The 26,326-nt window shown below is 44.5% G+C and overlaps 1 protein-coding gene across 3 annotated transcripts in view; it reads right to left on the reverse strand.

The window, feature by feature from the left end:
- Positions 1 to 26,326, reverse strand: part of FGFR3 (fibroblast growth factor receptor 3) — a 59,992-nt gene that overhangs the window by 16,593 nt on the left and 17,073 nt on the right. For 2 of the 3 annotated variants that reach the window (XM_083502180.1, XM_083502179.1), the window contains exons 3-8: positions 18,580 to 18,843; positions 12,389 to 12,451; positions 9,879 to 10,048; positions 8,397 to 8,520; positions 5,844 to 6,034; positions 2,000 to 2,150 (exon numbers count right to left, since the gene is read on the reverse strand). In XM_083502180.1, the coding sequence (XP_083358306.1) occupies positions 2,000 to 2,150; positions 5,844 to 6,034; positions 8,397 to 8,520; positions 9,879 to 10,048; positions 12,389 to 12,451; positions 18,580 to 18,843 (963 nt within the window). Of the gene's footprint in view, positions 1 to 795; positions 941 to 1,999; positions 2,151 to 5,843; positions 6,035 to 8,396; positions 8,521 to 9,878; positions 10,049 to 12,388; positions 12,452 to 18,579; positions 18,844 to 26,326 lie in introns of all 3 variants that reach the window. The other variant, XM_083502181.1, reaches the window with a different exon arrangement.

Below are 26,326 nucleotides of genomic sequence, written 5' to 3' on the forward strand. Positions count from 1 at the left end.
AAAAGATCTGTTTGTGCCTGCCGAATCTCTACTGGAGAAATCATATACAGCTCCTGGGGTGAAATGGTACCCAATAAACTCTATGGGGAGCTAGCACAGATAAAGGTATTTAATGAAAATGAATTTGCAGAGCACATGTTCTCAATTGTTGTCATGATGTGGCATTCATTCGTAACAGAGCTTCAACATTCCCACCCAACAGAAGCCTACAGGTATTAGAAAGACTGGTGATTGTGGAGTGGAAGCATGAGAGATTTTGTTCAGCAACAGTTAGCCTCCACCAAGAACATTATGGGAAATTAGCTGTCAGTGCTATAGTCCGTACTGTGTAGGATTTATGACATAGAAGGCCTTGGTGTTCTCCAAAACTAAATACGGACCCAATATAGCCAAAGAAGCACTTTTAATCAGATTCAACGATATTAAAAGCCACCCAATTCATAAAGTCAAGATACAGAAATGTCAAATGCTTGAGCGGCACATAGTCTGAAACAAACTGGTGGTACTATGGAGGTAAAATTGTGCATCACATCTCAACAGATGATGGCCATTTTGAGACGGAGCCATGAGCATTGCACCTGCCCACTGAGATGCAACTTCATTCTGGAGTGAGAATTTGAAGCATTTACTGCCAACTTGGTTAACAAGTTACATATCGCCGAAAAGGTGAAGTGTGCTTCAACGCAAGCTGGCTATAAGAGTAACACTCATCTACTGCTCAAGAATTTGGCATTTCGGAAGTGGGCGCCGAGGCCCTTAGGGAAGGAAAGGAAAAAAGTGACAGAGCCGAAGTACCTGGTAATACCGTCAGCCAAGCAGTATGGTGTGTAAACCCAATAGAATTCCCAGCAAGACAAGTATATGCCCCAGCGTCCTCAAAAGTAACATTGCGTAAGTACAGAATTTCTAGCTCCTTATCTGTTTTGTTAACACCTGCTGTCTACGGAGGGAAAAAAAAATACACAAGATAAAGAAGGAAGGGGGGAGGGGGAAACCCACAGGATTCCAAAGCCAAATCCCAGAGAAGGCAATACAGATGCTCAGGCAAATTTGAAAAGCAGATTTACAATATTTGAGAGGCCAGTAGCTTGTCCTCATGCCCTACCACAACCAGTTGTTTAAAAAGCAAGGGGTTCCCTTCACCAGGCTCTTACTCTGTCCCACTAATAATGCATGCAAGCAAAAGCGTAAGAATGAAAAAATTTCCTCCACATATATATGACTGTCTTTTGGTTAGTACGGCTGGGGAGGGAGACAGGGAAAGAGAGAGAGAGAAAGAGAAAGAGAGAGAAGAAAGAAAAGAGAGTAAGATGGTAAGTAAGGGCAATGAGCAAGGATTAAAATGCAGTTAATGTGAGTAATGAGTTAAACATGGGGAAAAGAGAGCTTAACTTTTAAAAATGTAAAATTGATCAGGATTTCCCCCCAACCCACCCAAACATCAAATCTGAAACCAGCGACTTGTTAACTCGTTCCCCACTTCTGGTGATTTTCATCACACTTACATGCCAAATTACTGAAAGATTCCTGATGCAAGCTGGAGAAGGAACGCTCTGTCTCTTTCTCAGTTTCCGTCAGAGATCTTTCAGTGACTGGCCTGTACATTGTTTTAACTGCAGGTAAGTTTTCTCTTCCTCCCCAATACCTGAATTTGATGTGCAGGAGATTTTTAGAGTTCAACAAACAATGAAATCAGTAAAGCCTATCTATAAATTATAATAAGGTTATGAGAGTTCAGGTTGTTAACATGCAACTCGAAGCGATAAGGATGTAGTGAGCAAAGTCAGACAGTCATCAATGTGGGAATTTTTCCTTTGCAACTGATTCGTTTTTTAAAAAGCATTTTATTACCTTAATATATAAGTAGTGACATCATGACATACAGTATCAGTCAACAGGAAAGACTACAAAATATTAATTTTTAAAACGACTAGCACCTTCAAGCGTTACAGCTCATTCTTGCAGTTGTTAAGCCTTTGGGACAGAGTCGAGGGTTTACCTGGTTTTGATTTGTCAATGTGGAGCCAAAATGATTTTTCGGCTCTGCCTACGAAATTGTTGGCTCTACATAGATATTCGCCTTCATCTTGTTCTGTCACTTTAGACAAATTTAGGTAAGCATCGGCTTCAGCGTTTGCACTGATCAGAGACTGCAGAATAGACAGAAACCTCAACTTCAGTAAACCAAACAATATCTCTGCATCACACATTAGACAGACAGGACTGAATTTCTGCTTCTTGTTTCTTAAAAATGTACACATTACTTGACCAAAAGGGACTCTCTGATTTTGCTAGGGAGCCAAATTCTGCGTCCTGTCCCCCCCCCCAAACCGGAGTTCCTTTCTTTCATTTTTTAAGCAGCCTGTGGAGCTGCTCATTTGAAAATTTTCTTTGGCTGAAGGTTCACGTTTTTAAAAATGAGCTCCCTTCAATTTGCCGCAGTTCTCAGAGTTTATTTGCACCTGACAAGCCAGTAAGTGTTGCAGCTACTAATGGAGATTTCCTTTCACGTTCACCTGGGGGACCAGGGTTATAGTGGTTAAAACAGGGATAGCCAATACAGTGGTACCTCGGGTTAAGTACTTAATTCCTTCCGGAGGTCTGTTCTTAACCTGAAACTGTTCTTAACCTGAAGCACCACTTTAGCTAATGGGGCCTCCTGCTGCTGCTGCGCCGCCTGAGCACGATTTCTGTTCTCATCCTGAAGCAAAGTTCTTAACCTGAAGCACTATTTCTGGGTTAGCGGAGTCTGTAACCTGAAGCGTATGTAACCTGAAGCGTATGTAACCTGAGGTACCACTGTACTGATGAGTCTCCAGCTCCCATTACTGCATGTCAGCAAGAGCAATGTTGGCTACCCCTCCCTGAAGGATCATCTTCATGCTGATTGGCTCGTTATTTGCAAATATTCTTGGCTGGCCAAATCTAGCCAAGACACAGTTTGTGTCACACAGACTAAAGCGAAGAATGAAAAGGAATCATCTTTGGCCAGACGTCACGAACCTGGAGGCCCTCAAGATGGACTCCCAACAGACTTAATTCAGCTCTGTGGTGGCTGGGGCTTATGGGAGTTGTAGTTCAAAATATTTAGAGAGGTTGCCAGGTTGGTTAAGGCTGTGCTAGAAGACTGTGGCCATGATCGTGGTTTAGGCAGGGGTGAAAACTCAGCAAGTGCCTGGGATTCACTGTGGGCCTGGGGAATAGTTCGATTTGCCTGCTTCACTTGCACCCTGACCGCTGAGTGATCTGCCAAGGTCCTGATGTTCGGCTTGCGTAAAGATCATGAGATCTTCATGATCTTCCAAGAGAACAGTACTTGCTTGGATGCCTCAAAGGTATGTCAGAAATGTAGTTTTGCTGGAGCTGGACACGAAGAGCTGAGAAAGCCAAATGCAAGCTCACAGACACAAGCAGATGGAGCTATGGCCAGCTATAAAAGCTGCATCCGGTCCTCATGCATAGTTTGGGGAGCACAGTTTCCCCATCATTTTTAAAGAGGGATCTCAGGATCAGTTGGAAGACTGCTGCCCCACCCCGTGGATCCTTCCCTATGGGATGTTTTAAGGATCCATAGTATCTTGCCTTTTATCATTTATCTGCTGAAGTATTACCGTATTTTTCGCTCCATAAGACGCACCTGACCATAAGACGCACCTAGTTTTTGGAGGAGGAAAACAAGAAAAAAAATATTCTGAATCTCAATAGCCAGAACAGCAAGAGGGATAGCTGTGCAGTGAAAGCAGCAATCCCTCTTGCTGTTCTGGCTTCTAGGATAGCTGCGCAGCCTGCATTCGCTCCATAAGACGCACACACATTTCCCCTTACTTTTTAGGAGGGAAAAAGTGCGTCTTACAGAGCGAAAAATACGGTAATAGTTTGCACTTTCATAGAACTATATCAAGGCCATATATAAGATCATGGTTAAGTCTGCCTCAATAAAAACATCAGTAAATGCTGGTTGGTTAAGGAAGGAGGGGGAATCGTGTTGTAAAGGCCTGCGTAAACAGCACAGTTTTCGGAAGATTATTTGAAAGATGGCAGTAATGATTCCTCCCGAGCCTCTGCTAGCAGAGCAGGCCCTGCCTCACTGAAGGCTAGTAACGGCCAACGGTTGTGGGGAGCCACCAAAAGTGCCCCATCAGTGATTCTTGTTAGATGAAGAAGTTTAGTTTAGAGCACTTTCCTAGCTCCCAGTTACATAGGGACTGGTGTTCCTCTCTGTAGGTCCACAAGTCTATGCTCAGTCCACATAATTCTGGAATCCTGGACTGGATAAAGGAATGGATCTGCCATAGATATCAAAGCTGGGGATTCCAATCCGGAACCAGGTTTTGGATGGATTTGCACTCCCCCTTAAAAAGTAAATTTCCAACTTGGGGGGTTCCACTTGACATTAGAAGGGAGGTGGTTGTTCTGGCTGGTACGGCAGCTGCACTCTGTCCTACAGACCTGGCTTCCATCATCCATGCCCTAGTCACAGCTAGATTGGATTACCACGATGTGCACTGCGAGGGGCTGTTTCTGAAGAACAGCTTGCAAACTTCAACTGGACCAAAGTATATACAATTTTAACAGCCGGTTATGAATTCTGTTATTTCTCCCTATCTTTTATGTTGAAATAGAGTGGTGCTTTTACATTCCATCACTCTCCATACAAACATAAAGGTAAAGGTACAGGGACCCCTGACCATTAGGTCCAGTCGTGACTGACTCTGGGGTTGCGGCGCTCATCTCGCTTTACTGGCCGAGGGAGCCGGCGTACAGCTTCCGGGTCATGTGGCCAGCATGACTAAGCCGCTTCTGGCGAACCAGAGCAGCGCACGGAAACGCCGTTTACCTTCCCGCCAGAGTGGTACCTATTTATCTACTTGCACTTCGAACTGCTAGGTTGGCAGGAGCAGGGACCGAGCAACGCGGGGATTCGAACCGCTGACCTTCTGATCGGCAAGTCCTAGGCTCTGTGGTTTAACCCACAGCGCCACCCGCGTCCCTCCATACAAACATACCACGTCCCTAAAATGACAAGCACCGTAATGCACTTTTCCTGTATATTATTTGGCAAAGGAGTTAATCATGTAGGAGAGGAAATAGGGTGTGCCTCTTGTTTGCTGGATCAGATGCTAAATGTGAAATCCTGTTACCTAATAATGGTCCTTTAAAGTAAGAATAATTATCCCTCTTTTTCATTTGGACCGTGTTTTCAAGTGATTCCTACCATTGTAGGGGTTTGGACTAGATGACTGCTGGTGTCCCTCACAAACATACAATTCTATGGGTCTATGATTCAAGCTTTCAACGTGTGCTATCCAGCTGCAATACTTACAATGACCCTGTAAGGCAAGTTAGTATAAACTTCTCTGTTGCACGACAGTCAATGCTGGGAGTTGAGGCTAAGAAGGAATGGCTTGCCTAAAAGACCACCTAACGAGATCATGGCAGGAGCGAGACTCAACTAGAAATTTCCTGACTGATGCAATCCTAACCATATCTCCTCAGAAAGTTCTATTAAATTCATTGCAGCCTACTTCTAGGTAAATGGGATTAGGATTGCAGCTGCAGTCTCTTAACCATTATGCTATACCAGCTTGTCACAAGTCTGGTAGTAGCCCTACCATATTTTGGATTTTGCAGAAGATTTCACCCCGAATGTACCTGCAAACTTGGGTGGAAATGAGAGTGATACATGGCTTTCTGCCTGCTTTTAAGGTATGTGCCTTTAGCGTCAATGATGCCCAAATTAAGGGGTTCCAGAAGTATTCACTGCTGTGAGGCGGTGCCTCAAGAGTATAGGTCAAACTCTAGCATGCAATGGTCATAGAGGGGATGTGTAGCTGTGTACCAACCTTTAGGACAGTGACATACGGAGTCCCATCTGGTCCATATTTGCTTCCATTGACCTCCACGTGTTTCAGCCACTGGATGTGAGGCTGGGCATCGCTGTACACTTTGCACAGGAATTTAACATCACTCCCAATCACCACAGTCTGGTTAGCAGGCAATCCTGCCTGGAGAATAGGACGGTGGGGTGATCTTTCTGCAGAAGAAAAGAAAGGAGGAATGAGCTGGCTCTTTTCCAGTCGTTCAACCGGGAACCTGATATATAGAGAGCGCTCTTTTGGAAAACGTTTCTTTTTTGGAAAGCCTTTGAATGCTGCTGTGTGAATTCAGTCAGAGGAATGATTCGCTGTAAACAACTGCAGGGCAACCGATTTATGGCAAAATGATGTTGGTGCTTTGACTTGTTATTCTATACAGTGCAGAATCTCAGATTAAGCATCAGCGGTGGTGCTGTGGGTTAAACCACAGAGCCTAGGGCTTGCCGATCAGAAGGTCGGTGGTTCGAATCCCCGCGATGATGAGCTCCCGTTGCTCAGTCCCTGCTCCTGCCAACTTAGCAGTTCAAAAGGACGTCAAAGTGCAAGTAGATAAATAGGTACCGCTCCGGCGGGAAGGTAAACGGCGTTTCTGTGCACTGCTCTGGTTCGCTAGAAGCGGCTTAGTCATGCTGGCCACATGACCTGGAAGCTGTACGCCGGCTCCCTCGGCCAATAAAGCGAGATGAGCGCCGCAATCCCAGAGTCAGTCATGTGGGGTCCCTTTACCTTTACATAAATTGCTAAATATTTATTAATAAATATAAATAAATATAAATAAATAAATAAATAAATAATATTATTGTTTATTAATAAATAAATAGCTAAATATTTATTAATAGATAAATAGATACCGCTCTGGTGGGAGGGTAAATGGCATTTCTGTGCGCTGCTCTGGTTTTGCCAGAAGTGGCTTAGTCATGCTGGTCACATGACCTGAAAAAAATGTCTGCGGACAAACACTGGCTTACTCATCCTGTAAAGCGAGATGAACGCCGCAACCCCAGAGTCATTCATGACTGGACTTAACTGTCAGGGGTCCTTTACCTTTACCTTTTTACATCAGCATGGCAGCAATACAGCCTCGGTCTAAGCTCAGACCATAAGAAAGACAGGTATATGCTCAGCGGAATCACACAAGGAAGGTAAATTAAAATAATACTGGGCAGTTGGAGGCTTTTCTCAAGGCAAAATAATTATCTTCAGAGCCAGCATCCTTGGGAGCCAGAGACTGGTGATGGCACTGAGCCCAACATTTGGCAGAGAAGCACTGAGAGAAGGGACTGGAGTCACTTCGTTTTACACTTCTCTGATGAATTCTGGGCTAAAAGAAAAAAGTTAAGAAGGGGGTGGTGGCTTAACCCCCAATGCTTCCTCTGAGCACCATGGGCCCTGACATTTGCTGCATGTTGACTCCAGGCCCAGTTCTCCTGGCCACATATAGCTATAACCTAACAGCCAGAAAGAGAGAAGCAACAAAAGACAGGTCTCTGCGGGGGCAGCATCAACAAAGTCAGTCCCAAGGGAATCCAAATTCTGCAGTCAGAGTACGTTGCATAAGCCGTATGCAAGCACCAGTCCATTTGGACGTCTGTAATGCACTGTGTGGAATTGAAGAACCTCTTAAGGAATTAAAGAACTTGTTAATGAGGGTGAAAGAGGAGAGCGCAAAATATGTTCTGAAGCTCAACATCAAAAAAACGAAGATCATGGCCACTGGGCCCATTACCTCCTGGCAAATAGAAGGGGAAGAAATGGAGACAGTGAGAGATTTTACTTTCTTGGGCTCCATGATCACTGCAGATGGTGACAGCAGTCACGAAATTAAAAGATGCCTGCAAGGACAAACCTAGACAGCATCTTAAAAAGCAGAGACATCACCTTGCTGAACAAAGGTCCGTACAGTCAAAGCTATGGTTTTCCCAGTTGTGATGTCTGGAAGTGAGAGCTGGACCATAAAGAAGGCTGATTGCTGAAGAATTGATGCTTTTGAATTATGGTGCTGGAGGAGACTCTTGAGAGTCCCATGGACTGCAAGAAGATCAAACCTCTCCATTCTGAAGGAAATCAGCCCTGAGTGCTCACTGGAAGGACAGATCCTGAAGTTGAGGCTCCAATACTTTGGCCACCTCATGAGAAGAGAAGACTCCCTGGAAAAGACCCTGATGTTGGGAAAGATGGAGGGCACAAGGAGAAGGGGACGACAGAGGACGAGATGGTTGGACAGTGTTCTTGAAGCTACCAGCATGAGTTTGACCAAACTGTGGGAGGCAGTGGAGGACAGGAGTGCCTGGCGTGCTCTGGTCCATGGGGTCAAGAAGAGTCGGACACGACTAAACAACAACAATTCACTGTATGTGAGGCTGCCCTTGAATTCTGGAGGCTGCAGTTGTGCAGACTCGTGACTACTAGGCCAGTAAGTGGAAAGCCCAGCAGGAAGGAACTAAATAACGTCCACCCCCAGCCCCAAGCCACCGGAGTAACACTGTCCACCTGGTTCAAACAGGCAGAAAGAACACTTACCAAGAACATCAAGCTGGTAGGTATGCCAAATGATGCCATATTTATTCCTCACCACACAGGTGTAGTTGCCTCGATCTGATGGAACCACACTTTCCATGACAAGGCTCCACTGCTGATGTCGCAACTGCAGAGGGGGAAATGAAGAATAACCACAAATCAGCCTCCTTTGCAGGATCTCAGAAGAGAGTGAAGTGAAATATGGCAAAAGGAAATCAGATTTAGAACCTGGTTGTTAAAAGTACTAAAGCAACAAGGAAGCCAAGTCAATCTCAGCTCTGATCCCATTTTAAAGACTTTCTATCAAAAGTTTAATATCCCGACGGAAACCTATTCCTATGTTGTTAAATATGTAGTCTGAGCCGGTTAATGTGAGAATTAATCTCAAACAAAACTTCAGCAATTTCCTATATCAGAATGGTCAGGAAGAAGTATTTGATCATAGCCAAAACAACTCTTGAACCCCCCCCCCCAAAAAAAAACCCCACTCTCCTTTTATAGGGCCCGATAAATGAGATTGGGGATTATTCACATGAACCAAAAAAACTTTTGAGGAATGAGTATTCATTTAATTCCTCAGGATGTTAATCACGGCAAATGTGCTAGTTTAAAGCTAACAGTATTACTTTGTATTACTTTGTTTTATTGAAGGGGCAGACATGCTTCCTGGTATTTTTTGTACATACACTAGATTCAGCAACATAGGAAAATTCTCACGAAATTTGTAAACGGGCTGCAGCTAGGGGTTGGGGAACATAATAATAATAATAATAATAATAATAATAATAATAATAATAATTTTTATTTATACCCCACCCATCTGACTGGGTTTTCCCAACCACTCTGGGCGGCTCCAACAGAATATTAAAAGCACAATAAAACATCAAACATTAAAAACTCCCCTAAACAGGGCTGCCTTCAGATGTCTTCTAAAAGTCAGATAGTTGTTTATTTCCTTGACATCTGATGGGAGGGCGTTCCACAGGGTGGGTGCTGCTACCGAGAAGGCCCTCTGTCTGGTTCCCTGTAACCTCACTTCTCGCAGTGAGGGAACCGCCAGAAGGCCCTCGGAGCTGGACCTCAGTGTCCGGGCTGAATGATTCAAGAACAACCTGAATCTAGTAATTCATCCAAATACATTGGTGTGTGTGTGTGTGTGTGTGTGTGTGTGTGTGTGGAATACCTACAACGTTGTTCATATGCTTCAACTGTCTCACCAACATATTCAGTTTATGACAGTATCCACGTCACATTTTGCATTCTAAAGATTATACCCAAGGAGAGAATCTGCAAAGCAGTTTGGCTATAAAGAAGTACAGACTGGAAAGGAAATTATCTATGATGTGAAAGTGGTGGATCCCATATCCAACTGCCCTTTCAAAACTGTTCAGTGAGCAAAACTTCAGGTGCGACAATTCCAAGAGCTTTTCAAAGCTGGAGGTTAAGGAATGGACCAAACTGATATTTAGACCGCTGACGTCTTACTTTGATGCCCCCAATACGGTGCTCTCCTTTGAATTCTTTGCCATTTTTCAGCCAGTGTATAGAAGGAGAGGGATTCCCAGCAGCCGGGCAGCGAAAGCGAACAGTGTTTGCAGCAGGAACAGCCAGAAGCTTCCGATCCATTATCTCGAGACGGGTCCAGTAAGGAGCAACTGTAGACACAGAGCAGACAACTGAAGAAACACACCATGTCCGTTGGCGAGCCTGTGATGCGATCTATTATGTGGAACAGCAGCCAGATGGCTACAGCTAGATTTAGTTTCAGCAAAATCATTGTTGTTTTCTCATATATATATATATATATATATATATATATATATATATATATATGTTTTAAAATATAAAATTATAAAACATACCACACAATTCATCACAAATACCCTCTTATTAGACTTCCATCAGCACCTTTGACAATCATCCGTCTTAATCACTTCTTACGCACTTCCTAACTTAATATTGCCTTTACATTTTTAACACAACTCATCTCCTTCTTCATTTTTGCAATATTTCTAATATTAGTCCTCACAGAGCCTCTTGCAAACCTACAAACGTCGTCTGGTCATCGCAAATACTTTTCAAATAATCCGTAAATTTAAAACCATTGTTGTTTTCATAGGTTTGGAAAGAGCAAGGTAGTTGTTATTTGAGCCTTGGAGAAGCTTGCTGATGAGACCCAATTCTTGAAAGAACTGAAGCAGCTCCAGAGTAACCTCAGTGAAATGAAACACAAACGCAATGCCAAGTTAGCATCGGATTAAGGTCCGCAGGCTATATGAATGAGAAAGCTCTCTCCTCAGTAAAATGCTGAGCTCAGCAAGTCAAAAAAGGTGGGCAAATCCACTCCACTTCCCAGTGGGGAGGAGTTGCGGTGGACCACGTGGCCAATCACTCCCCTCCAGGGGCATTCCCAGCCACGTCATTTCTAGCCAGCCAATCCGCTGGCTGGGGGCGTGGCCGGGCCCCATTTAAATGGAGGCGTGAGCTGGAGAGCTTCCTCTTGGCTCGCCTCCTCGATCTCCCACCTGACCTCCCTATTTTCAGGTTTCAACATTGGCCTTGCTTTGGACCTCGGTTGGTCACCGTTGAGGGGCCTGGTAGGAATTTTTCCACTTGGCAACCTGGCACGGGCCATTTGGTTTTCGCCTACAATCATCACAACTTTGTAAGGTTTGGCGGTTAGGCATTGGTTGACCTTATGATGGGGGAGGGAAGGTGTGGCCATCACCTGCCTCTCCAAGCTGAAGTGTATTCCGTTAAAGGAATCCGGGGGTGTGGATCTTGTCCGAAGCCAGGGGCGGGGCTAGGGCCATGCCACGACCCCGTCAGGAACCCAGGGGGAGTTTGAGTTGGTTTGCATCGACAGGGCTCCCCCTACTAGAAAGAAGATTCCACCTAAACATTAGGAAGAACTTCCTGACAGTAAGAGCTGTTCGACAGTGGAATTTGCTGCCAAGGAGTGTGGTGGAGTCTCCTTCTTTGGATGTCTTTAAGCAGAGGCTTGACAACCATATGTCAGGAGTGCTCTGATGGTGTTTCCTGCTTGGCAGGGGGTTGGACTTGATGGCCCTTGTGGTCTCTTCCAACTCTATGATTCTATGATTCTATGATTCTACCGGTGGTTGACCCTTACTGGACTCCCTGCGTGACGGGCAGGAGTCAGCTATGGTCCGAGCAACAGGAGCTCACCCCGTGGTTTAACCCACAGCGCCACCCGCATCCCTAGCAGTCAGCACAGAGGTCAGCAACGTTAATAATCAGTGCACCAATTCAGTGCATAGATATGTGTGACACTTGCAAAGCACTTTATCCAACTGTCCCAAATAACCCTAGTCCATACATAGGAAAAAACAAAGAGACTTTTAAAAATCATTAGGGATTTCAATTTTAAAGGGTTCTGCTACCTTTGAAGGCAGTAGTTTTGAAATACCACTGTCCTTCCCAGGTATTTCCCATGATTTTCTTTAAGTAGGCAGCACTCTTCCTTGCCACTGTTACAAATATCGCATATTGACTCCAAATTAAGGCAGTGGTAGAAGCGAATACAATATGTTGCATGGAAATCCCCCCTCCCCGCAATTCAGTAGCTATTTAAGGACAGCAGTGGGGGAGCCACAGAAACAGAAGAAGAGTTTACACACCCATTCTTTTAAGAAAGGGCTTCCTGATTAATTCTGAAACTCTCTTTACAAAATTTCTCTAGTGAAGAATGGATTGCTGCCCTTAGAAAACAACTGAGAAATTGAGGTCTTTGGTGCAGTAGCATAACCACTCAAAAAATAACAGTAAAAACATTGAAACACTGAAAAGTTTTGACTCAGTGCTAGATATTGTAAAACAAAGGTTGAAATCACTGGAGCCTACGTGCCAATCTCCCCCCCCCCCATCTGCACAAATGATTCCAACAGTTCCAAGCCCCATTGATGCCAATAGTTTAGCTAGTATAAGCATTCTTGAGAATTACTTTGCATGTGTCCCAAACCCCAGATATTTACCTCCGTCTTCAGAGTCATCTTCATCTTCATCTTCCTCTTCATCATCACCTGACGATGGAGAATCTTGAAAGAGAAGCAAGGGGTGGGGGTGGAAATTACATTTTGTGGAGGCAAAATTCTCAATTCATTCCTGCAATGGTTTTCCATTATCAAAACGTATTAATTGGCACATCCCAACGTTATCCCAATAAAGCTGTGATCATCTGAACTCAACTTTTACTTCTGAACTTACTAACACAAAAATCCACACATCCACAAACACAGGGATACAGCCCGGCTAAGCCCAGAATATCAATAATGATCTTCAGAACAAAGGGGATTAAAAACCACAGGTGGTTCAGTTTTAGCAATGTCCTTCTTAAACTAAGGCGTTCTGAACTAGAGGCAGTACAGTGGTACCTTGGTTTAAGAACAGCCCTGTTTACAAACTATTCGGTTTACGAACTCCGCAAAACCAGAAGTAGGTGTCCTGGTTTGCAAACTTTACCTCAGTCTAAGAACGGAATCCAAATGGTGGAAGGGCACTGGTGGCGGGAGGCCTCATAAGGGAAAGCGCTCCTTGGTTTAAGAACAGCTTTGGTTTAAGAACGGACTTCCAGAATGGATTAAGTTAATAAACCGAAGTACCACTGTACTCAAAATACAGCAAGACCAGTAAAAGACAGTGGAATTATTATTTCTTGCTATGTGGACACACCTTCTGTTTATGCAGCCTAAGACTGCAATTGCTTTTTTAGGAGTCAAATCAACTGTTGCTCACATTTAGTCTGTGATCAGCTAAAAGAGGCCTCTTCACCCCCCCAGTAAGAAATAGTGACGCAATTGCTGGGAAGTTGGGGTGGTTGTTCCACTCTACTTAGCCACTTCTGTTAAAAGGCGCTAATGAAAACCAACCAAAATCTCAATTCCACCATAAAAAAAACCAATGTCCCCATTTGTTTGCACTTTTCTACAAAATGAGGATGGTCAGAAAACCTTTATATATAAACAGTTCGAGCAAAGATGTACCCAAAGAAATTGTCCCTGAAGAAATCTGGTGAAATTGTCGGCCAGAAAGTGTTAAAGAAGGACAGAACTTTTTTATGTATGCGACTACAGCAGCAAGAATACTCATCGCAAAGCACTGGAAGACACAAGATTTGCCCACACTGGAAGAATGGCAGACGCAATTGATGGACTATATGGAACTGGCCGAAATGACTGGCAGAATCCGAGATTTGGGAGAAGAAACAATGGAAGAGGATTGGAAAAAGTTTAAGGACTATTTACAAAAACACTACAAGCTGTATGAATGTTAAGAAATTGCACGATTTAGAAAACTAAGGTTCCAGTAACTTGATTGAAAGATATAGAAAATTAAGTGATATATAAGAAAAGATCGAAACTTAAAGTAATAGTATGTTTAAATTTAAGTTACAACTATTTGATAAAAATTACTTGAAGTTTAGAAATATAACATTTGAAAGGTATAAATTAAGTAATGAAACAAGGTAATAATTTGCTGGCATTTTTAGTACAAAGAACGCACGGCAGGGAGATGTGAGGAAGTCCAATTAGTTACACAGAAAAAAGGGTTATGAACAGTTGTGTTTTTTCTATTTTTTTCTTTTTGCTTTGTTATATTATTTGTTGGTGTATTATTTTTTGTTTGTTATCTCTTTGGTGAAGGGTTTTTATGTAATTGTTAAATGATCCTCTACTTTATGTCTGAAAACCGAATAAAAATATATATATATATTTTTTTAAAAAAGAAATCTGGTGAAATGACAAGCTCCCACATGAGGAGAAAAATGGAACAACTGAAAGGATGGCATTTTACGCAGATCGCCTGGGCGGCTGCTACACATAACATAACTACAAGGGAACCTATTGACTGAGGTTTTTGTAGTCTGCTTTTAAAAACTCAAATAAAAAGAATGAAAACTTATCGTCTTTGATATTTATAAAAAAATCTCTTTCACGTCAACTCTCATCCAAAATAAACAGGGGCAACGCACAGGTACCCTTTCATAAGAACTCTCTCGTTTAGTGTGGCAGCACCTACAACTTTGGAACTGCCTGCCTATTGAGATCATCATGTGCCTTCACTGTACTCTTTTCAGTACCTGTTTAAGACATACTTGTATAGACAAGCCTACCCAGCTGCTTAGAAAGTTGAGGTAATTGTAATCTGTTTTAGTATTTTAACTTTGAACTTTTGTATGCCTTAAAGTGGGGTTGGGAATTTTTCTTGATTTTACCATCTATATTTTGTAAACCAATTTGAGGTTTTGTAAACCAATTGGCACATTCTAATCGTTTCCGTTTTCACAGTTTTGAAAGGCTCACAAGCTCGTTTTAAGTCGGCGGTTCGTCGATGCCCAATATAAAAGTGGTTTTGCTGAGGAAATCAGCTTGGCAAAATCATGTTCGTATTAGAATTCCCCACTGAAAAGGCCAGGCACTGCTAATGGGAAAAAAAACAAGCAAGATCATGTTTATTGCCCCTGTGCAGCTACGCGGACTCTATATTTACAGTCTGTTGTCGTAATATGAAAATATCTCTAGGTCCTTTTTGCTCTTCCACGTTGCTGTGAATGTTCTCTTCTGTTCTTTGGAAGCTCTTGAAACTCAAAATTTCTTTGGAAACCACAGCCTGAATGCAACATTCCAGGTGAGGGTGTGGCAATAAAGATATATAACATGCAGCAATATATTGTTTTTTTTCAGTACTCTTTCATTTACACTGCATAATGTAAAACTGCCCCTGTACCAAGAGAATATGCTTCCACTGTTGTTGTTTAGTCGTTTAGTCCTGTCTGACTCTTCATGACCCCATGGACCAGAGAACCCCAGGCACTTCAGTCTTCCACAGCCTCCTGCAGTTTAGTCAAACTCATGTTTGTAGCTTCGAGAACACTGTCCAACCATCTCGTCCTCTGTTGTCCCCTTCTCCTTGTGCCCTCCATCTTTCCCAACATCAGGGTCTTTTCCAAGGAGTCTTCTCTTCTCATGAGGTGGCCAAAGTATTGGAGTCTCAGCTTCAGGATCTGTCGTTCCAGTGAGCACTCAGGGCTGATTTCCTTAAGAATGGATAGGTTTGATCTTCTTGCAGTCCATGGGACTCTCAAGAGTCTCCTCCAGCACCATAATTCAAAAACATTAATTCTTTGGCGATCAGCCTTCTTTATGGTCCAGCTCTCACTTCCAGACATCACTACTGGGAAAACCATGGCTTTAACTATACGGACCTTTGTTGGCAAGGTGATGTCTCTGCTTTTTAAGATGCTGTCTAGGTTTGTCATTGCTTTTCTCCCAAGAAGCAGGCGTCTTTTAATTTCGTGGCTGCTGTCACCATCTGCAGTGATCATGGAGTCCAAGAAAGTAAAATCTCTCACTGCCTCCATTTCTTCCCCTTCTATTTGCCAGGAGTGTAAAACTGCCCCTGTACCAAGAGAATATGCTTCCACTGAGCTGGTTTTAATTAAGCGTTAACAGGTTATCACAGGAAACCAGGGCCCTGCGGGACTTGACATCCTTCTGCAGGGCGTGCAAGACGGAGTTGTTCCGCCTGGCCTTCAGTCCGGGCCCAGTTTGACCCCCCCCCTCTATAGGACCCTGTAAGTTAACTCTTTGGCCCTTTTATCGGCTCATGTGGGACCAACATGGATGAATACTTGAGGTTCCCGACCCCTATAGTTGTAATTCATGGGCAATCACTTAATTTTATCCTGATTCTAATTTTTAAGCTGTATTTTAATCAATTGTTTGATTGTGTTTAATGTATTTTATATTTGATGTTAGCCGCCCTGAGGCCACTCTTGGCCGGGGAGGGTGGGGTATAAATAAAAATTTACCTACTTACCATTTCAATCTGAAACATACCCATTTGGAAGTCAAAGGAACTTCCCTTTCAAAAACTGTGCTTACCGAGTCACAGTCAAAGCCCCCAGTTTTTGCACTGGTGCAACTAAAGCAACACCCTACATTCGAGCCATGCATGGCATGCCCATCCTTTGCTGCTGTTTATCAAAGGCAACTATCATTTTTTCGGTTGGACCAGTTTCATGCTGTATTTTTCACTTTCATCCTTGGGTCATTCATTATCTGAGAAGCACTCACTCTGCTGCGATCATGTTTTAGGGTGATGGGGATGTGCTGCCACGAGAAGCCACAAGACCTGTCGGATGGCATGTTGACTCCCACCCTTTGGCTGGCCCTGCCTAGGCGCTTTCGCACAAGAATACAACACCACATCTGATGCGGAGGGCTGAGACCCTACCTGCCCGCGGACTATCTCGCCAGAGTGGTGCATGCTCTAGTTATCTCCTGCTTGGACTACTGCAATGGGCTCTACGTGGGGCTACCTTTGAAGGTGACCCGGAAACTGCAATTAATCCAGAATGCGGCAGCTAGACTGGTGACTGGGAGTGGCCGCCGGGACCACATAACACCGGTCCTGAGAGGTCTGCATTGGCTCCCAGTACGTTTCCGAGCACAATCCAAAGTGTTGGTGCTGACCTTTAAAGCCCTAAATGGCCTCGGTCCTGTATACCTGAAGGAGCATCTCCACCCCCATCGTTTAGCACTGAGATCCAGCGCTGAGGGCTTTCTGGTGGTTCCCTCATTGCGTGAAGTAAGGAGACAGAGGGCCTTCTCAGTAGTGGTGCCCACCCTGTGGAACACCCTCCCTTCAGATGTGAAGGAAATAAGCAGCTATCCTACCTTTAAAAGACATCTGAAGGCAGCCCTGTTCAGGGAAGTTTTTAATATTTAATGCTGTATTGTTTTTAACACTTGATTGGGAGCCGCCCAGAGTGGCTGGGGAAACTCAGCCAGATGGGCGGGGTATAAATAATAATAATAAATAATAATAATAATAATCCACAGCTAGCTCAGAAGCAGAGGCGATTGCACAGGGCAACATCCCAATTTAACTAGCGATGTTGCAAGTCGTGTCAACTGAACGGCCTTTCCATTCGCCCCCTTGAAGACTGACGCTGATGGTTGGGCAGTGTTCTCTTCAGAAAGTATAGATTTGATAGCTTTAAATGCAAACTGAATCAAATTTCTTCCCATTCCCGGTCGTTATACATTGGGCCTGTGAACTTGAATGTGTATCATCAAAAGATCAAAACGAAAACGGAAGTTGGTAAAGAGATGCACCCTCCATAATGCAAGAATACTCAGCAGCGACGTTCCCTTCTCACATCTCCTCTGGGGGTTGCCCACCACCGTGAAAACCTCTGGATTCTTGAGCGAGTGCCATGGGTTCCACCCCATCATTTCTCTCCCCTCTCCCCAGTTTGCCCACAACCAAGAGAGAGACAGTCAAGAGACAATGGAGTGCGTCTCCAGGGATGAAGTCAAGCTGCTGTGTTTGGAGCACCCAAGGGACCTCCTGGGAGCTCAAATTTTTATGGAGGTCCTGGGCTGCTCTGACAACAAGACACCCCTCTTGGCCTTTCTGTTGCCGGAAGGAGGCGTACAAGGCACCATCCAACAGTCTTAGGGACCCCACTCCTTACTGGTGTAGGGTTCACTCCTTAGCCTTCTTCTCCTCCCAAAGATATCCCACAAGGCAGTGGAAGTTTGGACCAGAGCTTTCCTTCTCCTAGATGGGCTACCTTCTCTGGTTGACAAGCCCCGTCTGCCCCTCTACAGCAGGTGTAGAAACTGGCCTCGCCTGCTCAATCCGCCAGAACCTGTCTTCACATGCAGAGGAAGTCTCTGGGGTTTGAGGCCCACGGCTACCCTTGCCCAGTTTAGCTGGCCATTCAAAGCCGTTCCCAAGAAGCAGCTGCTGTTGCATGCACAGCTTCTAGGGGCCACAGGTGAGACCAAAGGTAGACAAACTACAAGAGTGGAAAATTCATTCGCATCCATGTCCAAGCACCTGGGGTCCTCCTATTATTCCACAGAGAGCATTCCAGAACCCGAGTTAGTCTTTAGCTTCTTTGTTAACCTAACACTTTTCAAGTCAGGAAGCTTCAACCTAGGCAGACTGAACAGTATCACAAACTTCATTGGATAATGCGAAGGAAACAACGTTGGTCAAACAACATTGGTCAAAGCAATTTGATTTTCAGATCAGATTAGAACCAGATGCAAAACTCTTTAAAATGCACTTTTGATTTGGGGATGTAAGCATGGATCCAGGTGATCTGCAGAAAAGAAGGGAGAAAACGGGGTGGGGACGTCACTGAACTCACCTGTTACTCGTACTGTGAAGTTCCTGAGCATTTCAGTGGAGTGCCTTGGCTTACAGCTGTACAGGCCAGAGTCATCGTAAGATACATTGCTAATCCTTAACAACTTCTGGACAAGATGAGTTCGGTTAGTAGGTGAAATCCCAATGCCATCTTTATACCAGAAGACAGACATAGAAGAGACCGGAGAGTTACACAGGAGTTCGATGTTCTCGCCGCTGCCAACCACCAGTTCCTCAAGGAATGTTGTATCGGTCCTTAAATAATCTGCAAGGAAAGAAAATGGAAAAGATGCCATACAATTCTAGTTTACTCAGAATATCTAAACATGATCATAACCATATTCTAGGTAAAAAGGTAAAGGTAAAGGACACCTGGACGGTTAAGTTCAGTCAAAGGCAACTATGGGTTTGTGGCGCTCATCTTGCTTTCAGGCCACAGATCACTTTCTGGGTCATGTGGCCAGCAGGATTAAATCGCTTCTGGCGCAACGGAACACCGTGATGGAAACCAGAGAGCATGGAAATGCCATTTACCTTCCCGCTGCAGTGGTACCTATTTATCTACTTGCACTGGCGTGCTTTCGAACTGCTAGGTTGGCAGGAGCTGGGACAGAGCAACAGGAGCTCACCCAGTCGTGGGGATTCGAACCACCGACCTTCTGATCAGCAAGCCCAAGAGGTTCAGTGGTTTAGACCTATAGGAGAGTCTCTCTCTCGTTTATTTGCCCTTGCTTTTCATGAGTCACAAGCTTCCTCTCCCCTGGTCCTGGGTCACCCATCTCTCCTCTCCTTCCCATGCCTCCATCTACTAACTCATCTGCCTTCTGGCTCCTGCTGCCACCACCAGCCACTTCCCCTTTATCTCCTGCTTCTCCACCCTTTCACAGGCACCAGTGTTTCTCCTATGTGCTTCCTTCCGCCAAGAAGATTTCCTATTTCATTTGCATCTCGCACCCTCTCATTTTCCTGCATATATTTCTTGCCTTCTCTGTCAAGGCAGCAGATTTGTGGAATACATCAATTAAACATGTTGATGCCTTTAGGAATGCAGAGACTGCTTTTCCTCTCATTTTTAGGACACTGTAGAACTGAAGAGCACTTTGTGATAGGTTGCCTAGCTCCCAAGCAAGCTTGAGACCCAGTACCACTCTGTTTATGCACACAACAGTCACTGAACCAAAGGCAATGAAAGACTGTTCCCTTGCTGCGTGGCTGTGAAATGAGGTTTCTTCTGGGCTGCAATACGTCCGGATTATCCAGGACAGAGCTGGAAAACATGCTTTCAAATGGCATCCGGACAGATTTTCTCTGAATCGGTGAAAACCGGTTGTATGGCAAGTGGGGTATTTTTTTTAATTTAAAAATTCTTTTACAATTGTTGTAGATCAATAACTTTGACAAGAAAGAAAGAAAGAAAGAAAGAAAGAAAGAAAGAAAGAAAGAAAGAAAGAAATGCTCAACAACTTTGTCCTGATTTTCACCTTTGGGAATATGGCAACTCTACTTTCTTCATGGGAAGAGAAGACTCCCTGAAAAAGACCCTGATGCTACACTGTATGGAATTAAAGAACCTCTTAAGGAATTAAAGAACTTGTTAATGAGAGTGAAAGAGGAGGGAGCAAATTTTGGTCTGAAGCTCAACATCAAAAAAATGAAGATCATAGCCACTGGGCCCACCACCTCCTGGAAAATAGAAGGGGAAGAAATGGAGGCAGTGAGAGATTTTACTTTCATTGGTTCCATGATCACTGCAGATGGTGGCAGCAGTCATGAAATTAAAAGACGCCTGCTTCTTGGGAGAAAAGCAATGACAAACCTAGACAGCATCTTAAAAAGCAGAGACATCACCTTGCCGACAAAGGTCCGTATAGTCAAAGCTATGGTTTCCCCAGTAGTGATGTATGGCAGTGAGAGCTGGACCATAAAGAAGGCTGATCGCCAAAGAATTGATGCTTTTGAATTATGGTGCTGGATGAGACTCTTGAGAGTCCCATGGACTGCAAGAAGATCAAACCTCTCCATTCTGAAGGTAATCAGCCCTGAGTGCTTACTGGAAGGACAGATCCTGAAGCTGAGGCTCCAATACTTTGGCCGCCTCATGAGAAGAGAAGACTCCCTGGAAAAGACCCTGATGTTGGGAAAGATGGAGGACACAAGGAGAAGGGGACGACAGAGGACGAGATGGTTGGACAGTGTTATCGAAGCATGAGTCTGACCTAACTGCGGAAGGCAGTGGAGGACAGGAGGGCCTGGTGTGCTCTGGTCCAGGGGGTCACGAAGAGTCGGACACGACTAAACAACAACAAACAACAACAACTTTCTTCAAAACTTGCTTCTGATGAGACCTGCTCCAACTCCCTCCTGTTGGGAATTTAGGGAAGGAAGCAGCTAGAGAAAAAAAAGTTTCCTGGAAAGTTCAACTCCCACTCAACACACACACAACAATTGTGTAAATTATAACTGTTAGCTTTGAGACTCCTTTGGGTAGCGATAAAGCAGGATATCAATCCAAACTCTTCTTCCTCTCCTCCCTGCTTACTTTTCACAAGTTTTGCTCTGCTGATGCAGCGGCAGTGCTAGGAGTCAACCCACCTCCATCTTTCCTCTCTGCTTCCTTCGGTGGGACGACTCCCTTCCTCAGAGCAAGGCAATCTGAGGGAGGTGGCCTGGGAGAACGCTTGTGTTGCCTCTGGCAGCTATAAATTCTTCTGAAAATTTGCTTAAATGTTACTTTAAGTCTTAAGAATCTCTAGCTGGTCCTACCTTCAGGGGCGGCAGAGAATTACTGTATTTTTTGCTCTATAAGACGCACCAGACCATAAGACGCACCTAGTTTTTGGAGGAGGAAAACAAGAAAAAAAATATTCTGAATCCCAGAAGCCAGAACAGCAAGAGGGATCGCTGCGCAGTGAAAGGGATAGCTGTGCAGCCTGCATTCGCTCCATAAGACGCACACACATTTCCCCTTACTTTTTAGGAGGCAAAAAGTGAGTCTTATCGAGCAAAAAATACAGTACTCTTTGCCTGCTTCTGCGTGACAGGTTCTTGAAAAGCACGATGTCTACCTTGTTCCTAATTCTTACATTTGTTGTCTACAGCCTTTAATGTCCTGCCTTTAAAGCCCTTAGCAAGGGCACAATTCTAAATTAGTCTGATTAAGACACTTAAGACTTCCCTAGTGCCTTTGTGGGGGGGAAACTTTGTGCTCCTTCTGGGGCGGTTTGCCCACCTAGTTTTTCAAGAATGAAGTTTTGCAGATTCTGCAGGTCTACGTTCTCTCTTCCTCCGGACTTCCCTGCCCCTTTTTAGATTAAATTTCTCTTAGATCAAATCTTCAGTTAAGGCAGACAGCTGGCACCCAATAATACCTCAAAAGCAAAATGCTGGACCCTGGATTGCCAAATCCCAGGCTGCTCTATAACGGGGGGGGGGGGGGGGGAGAGAACAGCTTCACGATAATTAACTGAAGGGACACAATGAACTAAATTTTGCCCAGCTGGCTAATTAAAAATGGAAGCCACCACACTCAACAGCCAATATAGGGCCAAATCACGAAAGAGGAGGGAAGGACCGGTAGAAAGAGCCAGAGTTCTTGTTCTATTCAGATACCGGCTTCCAGCAGGGATTCTGCCCACACGGCATTAATTGTCATTCCAGCTACAACCGTCCTACTTTCAGAGTAAAATTCGCTTTCCAACACGGCTAGTTAAAACCATCAGTTCCAATGCATGTATTGGCTGATTTTCCCCAACCACTAAAACTTCTTTTTTAATGTCAAAAACCTTGAAATCCATGACCAATTTCTTCCTTACTTAGAAAGGTGCAGAGCTTCATGCTAACTTGTGTCCATGAGATTATCAAAGGGCGCGTTCTGCTAAAGAGAATTACAGGCCTGTTTTGCATGCAGTCATTTCGTTCCAAGGGAAAGTGCACTTTCTCCCTTTCCATCGCTGGCATAGTTGCAAGGCGGAGATCAGAAGCTCCACCTGTTTTAAATTAACTAGAGATTAGTATGACATCTGAACCCTAAACTGTGGCTAATTTTAACTATGGTTAGTGAAAGCGACCCAATTCCATACATTATGGTTTGAGGTTGGCTGGTTTCCCCAAACCATAGTTAAAACTAATCAGGACTAGATGACATGACAAGCTGCAGCCGGTCTAAATATGGACGAGAATGTTTCTGAACTCCTCCCTGCAGCCATGCCAAATGAGGAAAGGGCAATGTATGAGCCCAAAGCTTTCTGTGATTCACCCTTGCAGCATGGAGAGGTAGAGGCTCTTACCTGACCCTCTCTCATTGGAAGAAGAAGAGAGAAGAGTTTGGATTTTGATATCCCGCTTTATCACTACCTGAAGGAGTCTCAAAGCGGCTAACATTCTCCTTTCCCTTCCTCCCCCACAACAAACACTCTGTGAGGTGAGTGGGGCCGAGAGACTTCAGAGAAGTGTGACTGGCCCAAGGCCACCCAGCAGCTACATGTGGAGGAGCGGGGAAGTGAACCCGGTTCACCAGATTACGAGTCTACCGCTCTTAAACACTACACCACACTGGCTCACAGGTAACTGCTGCACCTTACAGAGGTGGGGAGGGGGAATGTGATGGGGAAGTCAGCGTAGTGCAAATATACCAGCAGCACAAATCCAGCTCACCCTGCTGGTGTGTTTGAACTGTACCAAAATCCCAGTCATATCACCCAGTGAGTTGCAGAAACACCAGTGGCGGGAGGTCAGATAACCACCGCTGCCTCTGCGCCAGCTGCTATTGTGCATAACATTAACTAAGCCATAATTTAGGGCAGGGGTCAGCAAACCATTTCAGCAGGGGGCAAGTTCACTGTCCCTCAGACCTTGTGGGGAGCCGGACTATATTTTGAAATAAAGTAAAATAATGAACGAATTCCTATGCCCCACAAATAACCCAGAGATTCATTCTAAATAAAAGGACACATTCTACTCATGTAAAAACATGCTGATTCCCGGACCGTCCGTGGGCCAGATTTAGAAGGTGACTGGGCCACATCCAGCTCCTGGGCCTTAGTTTGCCTACCCATGATTTAAAGTGATGTGCAAACACAATTATATGCAAAGTGGTGGATAAAAGGAGGAATTTATGTATGAAGGAAAAAAGGTTTCTTGGATATATTTGGAATGTCAAAATTTGTACAGTGGTACCTCGGGTTACATATGCTTCAGGTTACAGACTCCGCTAACCCAGAAATAGTACCTTGGGTTAAGAACTTTGCTTCAGGATGAGAACAGAAACCGTGCTCCGGCGCTGCAGCGGCAGCAGGAGGCCCCATTAGCTAAAGTGGTGCTTCAGGTTAAGAACAGTTTCAGGTTAAGAACGGACCTCCGGAACAAATTAAGTACTTAACCCGAGGTACCACTGTACTTCAGAACATGGCAGACTACATTAGCAAATTATAAAAATGTTTCATGGAAAATATAGCACAAACAGAAATTATAGCACAAACAATTTCCTCAATGAATCAGAGTAATAACGGTCATCAACTTGGAAACTCAAAATGCAGGTAAGCGTTATATCTTCAGAATTCGTTATTCAGACGTATGTTGAAAATAGAGGTTCTATTCAGCTAACCATGCAACAGAACTGATTTTATTGATTTAATTACAGAGATTGGTTATAATGTATACGTTGCTACTTCTGCAGCAGCCTTCCACTTACAACTTTCCAGGCTTACCACAATCACTCCCAAATAGCTTTCAACGTGGTAAACAATGCAATTTTTTGGGTATTCCTTCAAACAAACTAAAAGGAAAACATTTCGCACGCTTTAAGAACAGCAAAAATGCGACACCTCCTAATAAGATGAAGGCTGAAGGCTCACAATGCCTTGTAAAGCCACCACTATTTCCCCAAAACCATGCAAACAATACTAGGCCCACGGAGTTCTTAACTAATGGAGAGCAACAGGTGGTGCAACCTTGTGCAGAGAATGGCAACCCTGGCCCTTATTTGAAAAGTAAATATTTAGAATTCGATATAAGGCTTGGCTTGGTTGTGTGAGTTATCTGGAGTGAAGAACCTGAGACGCTCTGTTTGCATGCTTCGCTCCGCACTTGTTAGAGGACTAACTGATGCGTATTCCTTTAGTAAAGGTAAAGGGACCCCTGACCATTAGGTCCAGTCGTGGCCGACTCTGAGGTTGCGGCGCTCATCTCGCTTTATTGGCCGAGGGAGCTGGCATACAGCTTCCGGGTCATGTGGCCAGCATGACTAAGCCGCTTCTGGCGAACCAGAGCAGGGCACAGAAACGCCGTTTACCTTCCCGCCGGAGCGGCACCTATTTATCTACTTGCACTTTGACGTGCTTTCGAACTGCTAGGTTGGCAGGAGCAAGGACTGAGCAACGGGAGCTCACTCCGTCGTGGGGATTCGAACCGCCGACCTTCTGATCAGCAAGTCCTAGGCTCTGTGGTTTAACCCACAGCGCCACCCATGTCCCTCTATTCCTTTGCTGAAGCCAACCTTTTCCAAACCTGGAACAGTGGCTAGGATGTGGATTAGTATACAGTGGTACCTCGGTTTATGAACTTAATCCATTCCAGAAGTCCGTTCTTAAACTGAAACCGTTCTTAAACCGAGGTGCGCTTTCTCTAATGAGGCCTCCCGCCATTGGTGCCCTTCCACCGTTCGGATTCCGTTCTTAGACCAAGGTAAAGTTCTCAAACCGAGACAATATTTCTGGTTTTGCGGCGTTTGTAAACCAAATCATTCTTAAAGCAGACTGTTCTTAAACCAAGTTACCATAATAATAATAATAATAATAATAATAATAATAATAATAATAATAATAATTTATTATTTATACCCTGCCCATCTGGCTGGGTTTCCCCAGCCACTCTGGGCGGCTTCCAACAAAAGATTAAAAATACATTAAAACATCAGTCATTCAAAACTTCTCTAAACAGGGCTGCCTTCAGATGTCTTCTGCACGTCAGATAATTGTTTATTTCTTTGACATCTGATGGGAGGGCGTTCCACAGGGCGGGCGCCACTACCGTGGCCCTCTGACTGGTTCCCTGTAACCTCACTTCTTGCAGTGAGGGAACTGCCAGAAGGACCTTGGAGCTGGACCTCAGCATCCGGGCTGAATGATGGGAGTGGAGATACTCCTTCAGGTATACTTGGTCTGACGTTCAGGACTTTAAAGGTCAGCACCAACAGCTTGAATTGTGCTTGGAAACGTACTGGGAACCAATGTAGGTCTTTGAAGAGTGGTGTTATGTGGTCTCAGCGCCCGCTCCCAGTCACTAGTCTAGCTGCCGCATTCTGGATTTGTTGTAGTATACCCATCTCCCCACCACCACATCTCTCTTTTCTACCCAACCACTGGCTTTTCACCCGAGAAACTGCACAGTGAGATGCCCATATGACAAATGCCCTGCAAGAGTTCATATGCAGTCTCAGTGCCAACAATTTGGTTAGCTTCGCAGTTGCCATACATCACTGTATCATCACAAAAGGACTTAGGACATCTAGAGCATGCACCAAACTCAGCCCTCCAGATGTTTTGGGACTACAACTCCCACCATTCCTAGCTAACAGGACCAGTGGTCAGGGGTGATGGGAGTTGCAGTCCCAAAACATCTGGAGGGCCGAGTTTGGGGATGCCTGATCTAGAGGATAGTTGTGCTGTTGGCCAACATTTGTAATACTGAGTGAAGACATTTGCTTTCCAATGTCAAGCGAGGCACTGGTTATTTTTGTATAAACAAAGAGA

This window comes from Podarcis liolepis, assembly GCF_965112155.1.
Source record: "Podarcis liolepis genome assembly, chromosome: 5".
In the NCBI taxonomy this organism is placed as follows: Eukaryota; Metazoa; Chordata; class Lepidosauria; order Squamata; family Lacertidae; genus Podarcis; species Podarcis liolepis.